Source organism: Phoxinus phoxinus, assembly GCF_949152265.1.
Source record: "Phoxinus phoxinus genome assembly, chromosome: 13".
Taxonomy (NCBI): domain Eukaryota; kingdom Metazoa; phylum Chordata; class Actinopteri; order Cypriniformes; family Leuciscidae; genus Phoxinus; species Phoxinus phoxinus.
This window is the reverse complement of record NC_136888.1, coordinates 13,850,938-13,865,306: the sequence shown is the minus strand read 5'-3', so window position 1 is coordinate 13,865,306 and position 14,369 is coordinate 13,850,938. Positions and strand designations below refer to the sequence as shown.

Below are 14,369 nucleotides of genomic sequence, written 5' to 3'. Positions count from 1 at the left end.
TCAAAATAATCATTCTTAAAAACCAGCATCATGGTATCATGACACAGCAGGCAATATAAAGAGAATAGACATCAGGGAATGTCTGTCCACCCAGGTCATCCTTTTTTTAAATGAGACTCTCCTAGATAGAAGAAGTGCTATGGAAAGGGCATACAAAAAAGTGTTGATCTTTCTTATAACATTGCACTGATTTGTTCTTTTCGCACAAGTCAACCAAACCTTGTTTTTGCAGTGGTGGGTATTAATTTAAAGTATCGAAGCGAGGTTGAACCCTTGAGCAGATTAAAGAGGTGGAACGACCTGCCAGAGAGTTGTCCGTCCTCTCTGAGCTGCTTGAGCTTGGGTCGGATTGTGCTGAGACTAACCTAAAGTCCTACCCAAACCTCAAGCCTCAGCACTTAATCTCCACAATTGGAAACACAGCTGGCAGTGTTCAGGCCCTCATCTGGCCCAGCACATCATGGGATGGCTTGATCTCGACCCAGAATTGTCTGAGCCCTTTATTCAGAAAAGCAACATAGCATACTATATTGTGAAATAAAATTATACAGTCATGCTCAAAACTTTACATATACCTTGCAGAACCTGACAATTTTTTAATTGTAACAAAATAAGAGGGATCATACGAAATGCATGTTATTTTTTTATTTAGTACTGTCCGGAATAAGATATTTTACATAAAATATGTTAACATATAGTCCCCAAGACAAAAATAAAATAGCTGAATTTTTTTTTAAATTACCCCGTTCAAAAGTTTATGAACCCTTAAATTCTTAATACTGTGTGTTGTTACCTGGATGATCCACGACTGTTTTTTTTTTTTTTTTGTGATGGTTGCTCTCGAGTACTTTTTTTTTGTCCTGAGAAGTTAAACTGTTCTTCAGAATAATCCTTCATATCCTTCACATTCTTCAGTTTTCCAGCATCTTTTTCATATTTGAATCCTTTCTAGTAGTGACTGTATGATTTTGAGATCCATCTTTTCACACTGAGGACAATTGAGGGATTCAAGCACAACTGAAGACTTCAGATGCAAAGGCATAAGTGCCATCTGAAATTTTCTTCTAGAATGATCATTTTTATCAAGCTTGTATGTTTAAGTTCTGTTATTTCACTTTAATGGCAATGAAAATTACCCATTAATTGTCATTAAAGTGAAATTACTTAACTTAAATATACGAGCTTGACAAAAATGCTCATTTTAAAAGAAAATTTGAGATGGCACTTAGAGGCTTTTGCATCTGAAGTATTCAACTATTAAAAAAGGTTCAAACATTCACTGATTCTCCAGAAACATTAAGAGCTGGGCGGTGAAAACTTTTGAACAGGATAAATATTTTTTTTTTATCTTTCTTTATTATTTTAAATTCTTTAGTACTGCCCTTTGGAAACAACAGAACAGGAAGACAAATTAAGTACAATTTATATTGATCTTCAAATTCAAAAAGTTTTCACCCCCTGCTCTTGATGCATCGTGTTTCCTTCTGGAGCATCAGTGAATGTTTGAACTTTTTTTTTTTTTTTTGTTCATGGGTTTGATTTATAGGGAGCACACTTAAAAAAAAAAAAAAGTAACAAAGCATCTGCCAAATGTGTAAATGCTGCTGGCTAAATAATCTCAGAAAATTCTACATTATGCTTTTATTGATTTTCTGCAGAGAGCAGTGTTTTCATTTGGCTGACTTTACTAACATATGTAAGAACAAAATAACAGCTTTCTTAAGAGTAATGGTCTTGAACTGATCTCTGTATTTTAAAAGATTTATCATCTTTTGCTTTTCTCTTGAGATGGCGTGTTCCTAAAAGACGTAGCGTGTCCACGATGGCCGTTCCTCTTCATCATAGTTCACAGATAACCCTGACCATCAATAAATGCATCTCTCCCCTGTTGTGAGTGTCAATTGTCTGACTAGAAAAAGGCAGGTGGTTTGTGATCGATAGCAGAAGTGGGAAATCAGCGCTGGATGTTTGAGCTGCATCTGGGGAAGTTGCAGTGACATTGATGGAGAGCATTTGCTTTTTTAGCCACTCTAATGACTTGCATTGCTTCCCTTCAGCTTTAGCTGGTGGTTCATATCTGGCGCTGAGGTAATGTGAAGAAATCTTCTGCAAGCGAGCTTTGATCCACTGTGAGGTTTGAAAGAGAGTTTGACATTCATTCATGTTGTATGTCTTTAAAGGGCAGGGATGAATCCCTTTCAGTCATGGCCTCTTTGTCTTTCTACAGCAGTTCAGAACATTCATCATGTCAATACAATATTTTATACTGGGTGAGCAAACTGCTGTTAAATGAACAAAGAAATCTGACAAACTGTATGTATAACACTTTTTTTAATTACTGTTATTGTTTTATATTATTTTGTTGTATTTTTGTATTGTATTGTATTTTTTTTTTTTTTGTATTTTTTTTTTGTAGTTTAAAACATTGACTGCATAACCAGGTACAGCATGAAACTGACCATGGATAAATGTATGTAAATCTGTCTTAACCATCTGTGACATTCATATAGATTATTTGAATCATATATCAAAAATGTAAAAAATAAATAAAAAAGTTTAAAAACTTGACTTCATCCCAACCAGGAACAACATACAATCTAACCATCTTTGAAAGGGATTATACATAATCATTTGCTTGTTTATATTTCTACACTGTCGCTGACAGAAAATCAGCATTGATGCTAAATCTGTCTCTTCAGTATCTTTACTGGGAATATCCCTGTAACTTGATTGATCACTTCGTGGAAAGGCATCTTAAAGTCATGTTAAGCAAACAAGTTCTCAGTGGTGCTCAATGGTGGATTCAAATCAGCAAACTATTAATCACATATTTTGTTCCCATATATGTAATGGACTCCTATAGTAGTCATACATTAATAAGAACAAGAACAGAACAGCTGCAGCACTATACGGCCTCAGCTGTATGTGTGTCAGGAGATTTCTCATTCAGATTCCTCACCACCAGTGTTAATGCCAATCACTGAGCGTCAGGCTTATGTCAGGATTATTGACGATGTCATTCAAGATTGACAGTAATCCAGATGCACTGAAACGCTTCCCCTCCGTGAGATGTGCACATGCATTGTGTATAAAGGGCAACGGCATGCTGATATAGACCGCTCACCATTGAGATGATGCCTATGTGATAATGTCACGTGCAGGAATATTAGTTTGCTGCATCTAAAAACCATTTCAAGCAGGAGTCTATGGCTTGTGGCTCTTCAAGTGAAATACCTGAAAGCTCCCTACACCTCAATAAAACTGTCCACTCACTAATAACACAACATAAAATAAGCTACAGGGATATCATCATTGTTCTCATTTATCACAACCAAATCCATTACCATTAGGGCTTATAATTTCTTTAATTTCAGTATTAGTTTTAGCATTAGAAAGGGCATTTTAGCCACTTTCTGAGTCACCTTGCCCTTTGTAAGCAACCGTAACCTTTCATATGAACATATAGGTTTCATTTGAACATTGACATTGGAATGTTTTAAGGGGTTTTCCTGCGAACAGTCCTCCCAGGTCATCTATGCCTTTCAGATGTTTCTATTACTGCTGAATTTATCATGTAAAGATGTTTGGAAAGATTGAAAAGCTACATTTCAAACATTTACCCAAAGATGTGATCTTCATTTATCATCATTATCATTGACTTGCATGGAACACAAAAGGATACATTTATGCTGTAGAATTGCATTGATCTGACGCATTATGTTGATGTGTATATGGACAGAACTCAAAATCTGAATGCACATCCTTTTATTCCAATTCAACCTGTAATACTGCACCAGTAGACACTTTCTTTTCTTTTCTTTTTTTCTTTTTTTCTTTTTTAGAAAGTTCTCACTCCAAGCTGAACTCAAAAGTTGGCAGTCAGGCATACTTGGATTCCACACGTTTACATTATTTGGCCAATCTATAGGCTATAAATGGTCTATAATGCAGACATAGATTTCACAACTGAAAGAGAGGCATACACACGTGTTTTTTGTGTGCATACATTCGGTTTCTCTGAATCACACATACGCACATTTGAGAAAATGTTCTTAGATCAAATGTAGTACAGTTTCTATACAACATTTTATAAATGAGGCCTCAGGAACATAATTAAGCACGCAAAGTCACATTTGATGTTGATGCACTGAGAACAGAAACTTTGCCTCTGACTTGATTTGACAATTCTAATATTTCCCTTTACTTTTTGAACTCGCAAACTTTTTGGCCACGACTGCATTCCTGTGTTGAGTTACTGACAGCGCAACACCTTAGATGTCTCGCAGACTTAACGTGGATCCTGTGTGTTCATGCTGAAGGCCTCTTTGAAGCACTGAGCTCTCACGGCTTTGATCCTTCCCTTATATTTGCATCCCCCATTCCTTCCACGCAAGAGAGACTATTGTGGAGAAGAATGTGGTTAAATAACACTCTCCTTAAAGTGCAAATCAATGCTAATTGAGAGGAATCAGACCGCCTACTTGCATCTATTCTCATTAGTCTCCCCAGTTCTCTGTACATGACACACCAGGCAGAAACGAAATACTTTCCTGAAGTGTGCAAGTGGGGGCTTTTAGAAATCTCAGCCGAGGCTTTGGGGGAAATCATCGCATAGCAGCTTCTGGGGGTCAGATACACTAATTGGATGATGGCTAAATGGAAAACATTTGTGCTTTGTCACAACTTTCCCCCCCTTTGATTTCCAAAAAGAAGTTTGTATTTAATCAGAGATTAAGATCTATTGTTCAGACATGTGAATATCCTTGGTAGATTTGATAAATTGCACTGGGAGTTTGGTTCATGTTTAAAAAAAATGCATTAATCAATTTTTTACCCAATAATTTAAGTTAGTAAAATGTCTTTTTAACACAAATTCTGCTGTGTTTGTTTCCAGTGCGTATGCATAAGTAAAAAAAAAAAAAAATACTTAATACTTTTTATACTAAATACTTAATTGATAGATCGTGTTTTTGTGATTTTTTTTTTTTTTTTAGTTAGAAGTTAGAAATGCATTCATCCAAATCTAATAGAAATGTCATTAAGAACACTAAATCGGCTCAGAAATTAATGTATTAAGAATAATTTGCTCAATTAATATTTATTTAGCTTGATATTACAATTAAAATATTTTGAAATTAATAAAAAAAATTTGGCACTTCATTCTGTCTGGGCGAATCTCATGAAAACAGGTCACATTTAACCCCAAAATCAATTAAAGATAATCTTTTTGTGTCTTCATTGTTATGAAAAGGATGTCAATGCAACTTGCAATATTGCTAAAACATGAAAGTCAAATGTTTCGAGAGGGGTCAGCTGAGGTGGCTTGGGCATCTGTTCCGGATGCCTCCTGGACGCCTTCCCGGGAAGGTGTTCCGGGCACGTCCCACCGGGAGGAGACCCCGGGGAAGACCTAGGACACGCTGGAGAGACTATGTCTCTCGGCTGGCCTGGGAACGCCTCGGTGTCCCCCCGGAAGAGCTAGAGGAAGTGGCTAGGGAAAGGGAAGTCTGGGCATCTCTGCTTAGACTGCTGCCCCCGCGACCCGGCCCCGGATAAGCGGAAGAAGATGGATGGATGGATGGATGAAAGTCAAATGTATGAAGGGCAATGTACCTTACAATACCCATATAATATGTGCATGTACACTTGCATGCATACGTTTCTTTATTCTCCTGTACACAGTTGTACAAAGCTCAGAGATAATATATATCCGGGTTTTAAGCCAACAGGCACGTGGGTGCATATTGAACGCATTTCTTTTTAGCAGAGGTTCCAGATGGCAGGCAAGCGGTTTTCATCTTCTGTCCAGCAATATAGGACAGATAGATTTAGAGGATTTCAATCTCACGCATTTGTCAATCATTTATCATAAGCCAAATCTATCTCCCGTCCCTCCCTGGATAAATGAAAAGTTAATGAAAGGATGCTACATTATTTAAGAAACAAAGACAACTGGCATCTTCCTCGACATGTAATTAAACAATTATTTCAGCTTGGCATGGAATATATGTGTCTTCATGCATATATCTGCCTATTTGTCATTTTCTTGTTTTAGGGATATTAGAAGGCTGTCTTACAGACAGAGGGAGATGGAAATGGCTGATTTCATTAGGTTTTGATCCAGTGAATTTCTAATTTGAGTGATTTTTTCACCACCAGCTAGCAGAGATAGTTGTGATAAAAATAAATTGCCGTCAGGGCTGGCTCATGTCAGATATACTGTGTAAAATGCATCTGGCACAAACCTTGACAGAATCTCCAACCTAACATCAGTGATTGAACCAAAATACATATTTTTGTTATTATGATGTCTAGAGTATATATGTTGACGTGGGCTGAAAGGATGAGTGATGTGCTCTGTTTACTTCTTTTATTTGTTTTGTCCTTCTTGCTTTTCAAAAATGTGTTTTAGTCTGATGTCAAATTTATACAAAAAGGGAACAGGTTTTACCAACATGAATCTTCTTTATGTTTTTTTGCGCCACTTTACACAAAGAGAGTATACGGAAGCTTATACTCATAATATTGTAATTACAATTTAACTACACTGTATATCTCAACCATTTAATCTTAATTTAATATATTTTATTTATAGCTTATTGCTAAAAATAATACAAATCTGTAATTTACAAACAGAAAATGATATCTTGTGGTGTCCCACATGGCTTGATTCTGGGCCCGTTATGTATTTTTCTTATTTCATTCACTGCTTTGCAAGAGACGGTATGCAAGGGTTTAGCCATAGCAGAGGAAAACCGAGTAAGATCAATTATTGAAAAGAAAGGTTACGACAGAACCAACGCAACAACATCATCAACCTATGTGTGCGCAAACTGCGGTAAAGACTGCCACTCAAAAATCAGACAATTTAACCACAGTGGTCGCTGCTGTAAATGATGACTATCCCCGGTCACATCCATTGTCGTCTTTGACAGATGGAGCTAAAGAAAGAAGGCTTTCACTTGCAGTGTAATTAACTGACATGCCATTTGTCATTGGTATGCAGATGATGTGCTACTCTATTTTTCTTTTTTCACTTGCATTTATGTGCATACAGTATATAGCGATTTGTAAACAATTTGCAATGTATGATAAGATGTAAATTATGTTTTTTATATTCATAGTGTATCATTATTATGAGAAGTAGAAAAGGTCATGTATTTACATTTTAAAATTTTGAAATTTGCTCATTGTACCTAAGTTTAGTAGACATCTCTGTAAATAACGATTACGCTTTAATTTCCCCCTAAAGAGTTGCAGTTCTCTGTGTGAGTTTGCCCTTCTTCTCCCCTCTAATGAGCTGACACATTCCGATTAAAGACTTGTGACAGAAAAAGTGGAGTGAGGGTTGTTAAAATGTCAGTGCCTTCGGCTAAATCTTTATGGTAGATTCACATGGGTACTTGTGAGTCTCTCTATGAGACAATAAAGCTGAAGAGGGATGTGAGACCTCTGGACCCCGCCAACCGGAAACCATGTGGTCAAAGAAATCTTCCTAAAGCTACTTACCATTAAGAGGACTTAAAGGGGACAGTTTTATTTGAGCTTCTGCCACTCTGATTCACCTGACCCTTTGTAAGGAACAGTGACCATTCATATAGGTGTAGGTTTTGTTTGAACATTGATGGGGACATTTTTAAAGGGTCTTACTGCAAACAAACCTACCAGGACATCTATGCCTATCATGTTTTTGTATAACAGTCTTGAATCAGATACAGCTGTCAAGTCCACTCTGGCAATCCTCAGCTTTTGAGGATTGCCTGTGAAAAGACTGTAAATTAACTTGTGAAAAAGTGTCAACTCCCTTTACACATTTATAATGTCATTATCTTTAACAAAAATGAGACTGGACGTAACAGAAAATACTTTTTTTAAATTTATCATGCACATTTTAATACAACTCTTTTTCTAAATAAAAAATCTGAATAACTATATTTTTAGAGTACTTTTACAGTAAAATATTTAAATTATTATGATTGTACCATTCTCAGTTGTCTCATTGTAAAATCACATGGTTATCTTTTATTATAAATAATGTTTTATGTTACTGTATATTTTATAAGTTAATGTTTATTGAATTATTTTACCCTGTTGATTTGTGGTTCATGGAAAGGCCAATTGTATGACCTGTTTTGCCATTTGTCAAAGCATTTTGTAGTTCAAGTAGATTATATATTAACAATGAATATGGCTATGAAATGTAAAAAATATACAGGTCCTACAATGCCATCTCATAATACCTCATAATACCTGAAACATCACTCTAGTTTTTGTGTATTACACGAATTGAAGCAGTATCATGAACATTTGTTTCGCGTTCATAAGACACAAACGGAATGGTGTCATTTTTTATTTTTATTTTACACAACATAAGAACACAGCAGATGTTGTCTTTCTGTACATGGATTTTTTTTGTGCCTTCAAACAAAGGCAAAATGTCACTGAAAAGAAAAAGCTTTGATTTTTTAAAAAATATCAATTTAATAACAGGTCCCAGTATCAAGTCCTTATATAGGTTTTTTTTTTCTTATAAGAGTTTCTCTATAATATGCAGGAAATGTCATTTCCTTGAATAGAAAGGCTTTTTGTGAAATCTCTTATGTTTCCTTCTTTCTGTGTAACTGACACAAAGCTTGTATCCAGTAGGAGCCCTCTGGTAAGAGGACACAGGAAGGCACCGATGCTTTCCTCTTACCGTGAAGCTCACCGTGTTCAGTGAAGATGGAGGCGTGTCTCTCTTGGGTGATGGATCCGGCTATGAGCGGCTAGCGCCTCCCTCAAAGCAAATATCCTCAGTAATCCGTGGGCTTCCAGAAAACATTAATAAAAAGACAGCAGAAAATATGATTTGCAGATGGAAACTAAAGAAATGGTGCAAAACGTGCACATTCATACGATCACACACATTTATATACTATGAGAGCCTATACACACACACACACTCACACACACACACACACACACATACACTCACACACGTACACAATGAGATGCAGGCACTCCATCTAGTCTCCAGCAGTCGTACATTCACACGGTGCTCTCTAAAATCCACTCTGAACTGGAAAACGCTGTTTTCTCGCTGTCTAGATTTGAGTTTGCCATTTGGACTAGCATCCCGTTTACAGACATACTCCGCTTGCAAAACACGTTCCCCAGCTTCTGTGAGCCAATGTAGCAGTGGTGTTTCGACAGGTTCTCGTTCAAAGAGTACCTGCGTTTAGCCCGCACTCCTTCAACGGGCAGTGTCATATACTTGGACGAAGTCGGACGCGCCCTCCTTAAAATCGGAGTGTCATTAAAGCGGGATGGGGGCGGAGGGGTTGGGACATTCTGCTGAAGGGCAGTGGAGTTGTTACGGTTGGTGTTTTGCGTCTCTGCGTTGGGCAGCGCCTCCACTTTGGGCTCGGCGGCGCCGGCCGCGGGGACGGGCTTTGGCGCTGGTTTGCGCTTTGGCTTTAGGGACCCTGAAGAGCCGGGTGTCGTCCAGCTTTGGCATACCAGGGAACTGGAGGTGGAGCAGTCTGGAATGGAGGTCTCTGAGGTTTGGGTTTGGGAATCTGGAGGTGGAGGAAGAGGCGCGGCGGAGCTCTTTTGGCATCCCTCGCCTGCCTCCAAGCTCAAAGCACCTTGTTTGGACGCAGACGGCGTGACGGTACAGCCCTGGGACTGCGCCCCGTTGGTTTGAGAGTGCACGTCAGTGACCGAGGTCCCCTTGGCGGAGTTGCCGCTGTTGCACACTTTGTAGCGGATCATGAGGATGATGATGAAGACGAGAACGGAGGCCACGATTATGCCCCCGATGATGATGATCATAGTGCCACCCAAGAACTGGGACTGCATGAAGTGGCAGCGTAGATACTCAGACTCGGTGGTGAACTGCACGCAGCCTACAACCCGCGTGGCCGTCAGAGAGGTCATGCCGTCGTCATAAATTGCAAGGACGCACAGGTCATACTGCGTCCCGGCAGCCAGGTTATTCACCAGGAAGTTTTTGCTTGTTGGGGGAATCATTCTGTTGGGTGAAGAAAAGAAGAGTGTTGGAATAAAACATGATAGGTTTCATTCATCATTCATTTATTAAACTGCTTTACACCTTCTGAACAACCTCAAGAGTGGTATCAGTTCATGCTAAATTTTAATTTACATATTTTGTCAGCCCAGCAGTAGCCCTGAGAGAGTAATTTCCTACATATATGGATAAGGAAAAAATAAAAATTTTATGTACTGTGACTTTTTCAACATTTTTACATCATTTTTTTTTTTTTTTTTTTGCAGAACTTGTTTTTGCAGACCTGCATAGACTTATTCAACTGATAAAAAGTTTCATAGCATGCATTTATACTTTTTGTATGTTATTGCTTGTCCATTACCCATAATTACATTCTGTTGAGTCCCTTTTGTTGTAATATTATATTCACTATCATTCAAAGTGTAAGGTCCAAAAGTCCCGTTATAATCAATAAATCTCTTATTTACATCGTGCTTTCACTGTTTGTTATGATGAAAGCATTCTTGAGAGTGCAGAAATCGAGTTACAATGACGAGATCCCTGCATTCATGCACTCAACATGTCTGTGATCGGCTAAAATGCGCATCACTGCAGCCTTTCATGTCACGATCTAAATATAATGCTATAGATCTAAAAATCTAGAGAAGTGGATAGAGATAGAGAAGTGGATTTGGGCTCTGTACAGGAACACACTAGTCCTAAGCTATTGATAAATATGGTAATGCTCAAGTTGCATTTTCATTTGTGCAGCAGATTTAAGCACGACACATGTGGAGAACCTATTATACCATTCTGAGCATGTTACAAAAAAAAACACGTAAAGCAAACTGTGATATCTGGACAATATCTCTTATCTGTCCCGTGTTTACTCTGCTGCAGGCATGTTTAATCACATAATCTAGAGAGCGTAAGTCTGGAGCAACGGTAAATCTGCTTCGGTGCTGTATCTACAGGAAGTCCTGCTGTACTTGCAGGAGCCTGGGGTCTGCTATCACTCTCTGAACCATTCACTTCAGATGTGAACAATGGCATCTCTTATCATCCTTCCCCACACGCCCCACCTGTCTCCTCTGCAGCCTGGCAAACATTCAGCTCATTCAGCCTGCTGAAAGAAGCGCTCTGTGATTTCCCATGCAAACCGACTGGATTTGGAGCACAAAGGTTCTCAGTAGAAGCGGCCTCGCGCCCCAGCCGGTCAGAGCGTTTCAGTATGCTGGGTGAGAGCGTCCGCCGTCATACATACAAATGAATAAGCGGTAATTGCAGGGTTGTTCTAAGTAACTCAGTGTGTGTTTAATGGTGTCAAGAAACTAGCTGCAAGGGTCATGTTTCACAAAATGGCTGAAAATATTTGCATCGTTCTACAGTACCATTGAGTAAGTACTCATTTTATGCAGTGACACTGGAATATATCCTCCAATTTCTAGATGCTTTATTGTTAAATGTATCATCTAATTAGAGCACTGCCTAGACTCTGTTAGTGTCACTAAATCTGGGTAGCATACGTTTCCTCTTTGTGGAGGAGTTTCTTGATACTAGCAGGCAGTTGGCGCTGTTAATGTGAAGACGTTTGCAATCCTCGGCAATGACAAAAAACACTGGGTATAAAAAGTTTACAAAAAGAGATTTAAAGGGGTGGTTGAGTATGATTTCACTTTTTTTCACTTTAGTTAGTATGTAATGTTGTTGTTTGAGGATAAACAACAACGGCAAAGTTACAATTCTCAAAGTTCAAAGCAAAAGGAGATATTTGCTTTTAAAGAAATACAACAAACGGCTGGTATGGACTACACGACATTCCTCCCGGGTTAGTGACATCACCAACCCTAGAATTTACATAAACCACGCCCCCGGGAACACACAGTCCATGTTGAGGAGAGGGAGACTTGCTGTAGTCGAGCACATTTGTGAGTCAGCTCTGTAGCATCTGTCTTTTCACATGCAATAGAAAGTCACTCTGTGTGCATCTCACAACAGCTCCTATACGAGCAATTTATAGATTTTCATGACAGAATATCATAATTGAAGATAGTTAACGCCACATCAGCTACATAAATTCATCAACTAACCATTCAGAGACGTCCTGTTGCATTCTATGTGTTGTCACTTCTTCTTGAGTCTCTCCATCATTGTCTGATTCCGTTTAAACATAAAAGGCAGAACAGTGTCTGTCATTTTAGTGTGTCTGCATGAGGTAATCTGAACTGCTAACACACAAGCTCTTGAAACCCCGCCCTCTGTGTCGGGAGCAGCAGCTAATTTGCATTTAAAGGGCCAGACACAAAACGGTGCGTTTTTGCTAACCCTCAACAAAAGTGACAACTTTAACATGCTATATAAAAATATCTGTGAGGTATTTTGAGCTAAAACTTCACACACTCTGGGGACATCAGAGATTTAGTTTACATCTTGTGAAAAGGGCATTTTACCACCCCTTAAGTAAATGTATGGATACTACGTCAAAATGATACCAGTTAAAAGTCAAAGTATTCAGCTAAATGCATAGGCTACTTGGGATGAAAGTAAAACGTTTCTTTGTTTAATTGTACTTAAAGGGATGGTTGAGAGTAATTTCAACCTAGGGTCCTTTGCACCATGACCTCGAGCCAAACACCCCTCCAGAAGCTTTTTTCCCCTTGGTCGAACATTATTAAAGTTAGAGCTTATTTAGAGATATCAGCCGAATATCTTAGTACAGGTGCTAATGGATCCAAAAGTTGTATCTCGTAAATTACCCCACTAATAATGTCCAGAATGGTACCAAACTTCTACAGTACAAATAGGTTCTGTACTCATAAAACGAGGCATTGAAAAGTTTGTTAGTACATCAGGAGTTTATTTAAATAACACTTGCCTGATGGCGTATGCTACCGCTAACCAGGACGTCGAGGTCACTTCTGTGATTTGGGAAAAGTCTGTACAAGTCCTGGCAGAAAGCGATGCACAAGGATGTAGTGTAATGATGCCCAGTTCCAGGAATGCACTAATATTTTGTTGGTTGTACCAGTTTGCAACAATTATTAGTTAACACTAAGTTGTCAACTGGTACTACCAACAAAATATTAGTACATGTATATACAGTATTATATAAACTGAGTTTCTTTCTTTCTTACAAATATGGGTGGTAAAAATGTACTATTAATTTCCTTAACACACATTATTGGTGTTGGTGTGCATGATTCACCATCATTGCACCTTATTCCAAAGAAAAAAACAATTAATCTTTATAAACATTTATCTAAATGTTTCACATATGAAATGACCTTACTTTTCGACAGACATCACAAACCACCAGACTACTTAATGCCTGCATTGTAAGACCCAATCAATTTATTATTGAATATTCTGTATAACTCAGAAATACACTGTATGATAGATTAAATTATGAATGACATTTCATATCGACTTGAAGCTTAGGAGTGATAGTCGGAAGGTTTCAGAATGGCAAGAATCAAGATAGCAGACATCATCATTGTGCCCATGAGCAAGACACTTAACCCCAGGTTTGACAGGGGATGGTCTCTGTTATAAGTTCAGGGCACTTTTCTGCAGCTTTATCGCAGGAACAAATTCCACTGGCCCTGTATGTGTGGCGAGAATTCGATTATAGTCTATATTTCACTGTGGCCGGTCTGTTACTAAATGTGTTAACTGAGAAGGGAGCACTTGAGAACAACATGGGGTATCAGCCAGATGCCAGATCTCTAGTAAAAAAATAGGTTGAGATGTGTCTGTTGTCTTTCTGTGGGCTTCATTCTTGTCGTTTGTGAAAAGAGCTTCCCACACAATGTGCTCTGTACACAAATGACAAGGTAATGGCTTTGCTTCTGCAGTGTGTCTCATTGAACAGGGAACGCTCATGGCCAGTGTGTGTTATTGTAATTAGCCGACTGTGGCTCATTTACAGCAGCCCATTGAGATAAAGTAAGCCAAAAATGAATCTCTTTTTGATTCCCCCAAGCGAGTCTGCAAAGAAACGTAATTACGAGAACGTATTAATGAGTACAGCATACGTGAAAGGAAATACTGTTCGAGATAGCACTAAAACAGATTGGCTAACACACACAATGGTTTCTGAATATTATCAGTCATAAATTATAATGATTATTCAGTTTTACACTTTAATATGCTCTAGGTAGACACGCTTGCTAATCCTAATCAAAGACGTCCATAGATTTTATTCTGTGTTCAGTCTCCCAAGCGCCCACAACCTCTTTAAACCATAACAAGAAAAGATGGGGGAAGTCGTAGCCTAATGGTTGGAGATTCAGACTGGTAACCCAAATGTTGTGGGTTTGATTCTCAATACCAGCAGGAATGGACTGAGCTGAAATTGTACAGGTCTCAGGCTAACTCACGT

General features: G+C 38.4%; 1 protein-coding gene across 4 annotated transcripts in view; it reads right to left on the bottom strand.

The window, feature by feature from the left end:
- Positions 1 to 8,314: 8,314 nt before the first annotated feature.
- Positions 8,315 to 14,369, bottom strand: part of lrfn5a (leucine rich repeat and fibronectin type III domain containing 5a) — a 47,306-nt gene continuing 41,251 nt past the window's right edge. For all 4 annotated transcript variants that reach the window (XM_079632080.1, XM_079632081.1, XM_079632079.1 and 1 more), the window contains one exon: positions 8,315 to 10,012. In XM_079632080.1, the coding sequence (XP_079488206.1) occupies positions 9,028 to 10,012 (985 nt within the window). In that variant the 3' untranslated portion in view covers positions 8,315 to 9,027. The remainder of the gene's footprint in view (positions 10,013 to 14,369) is intronic.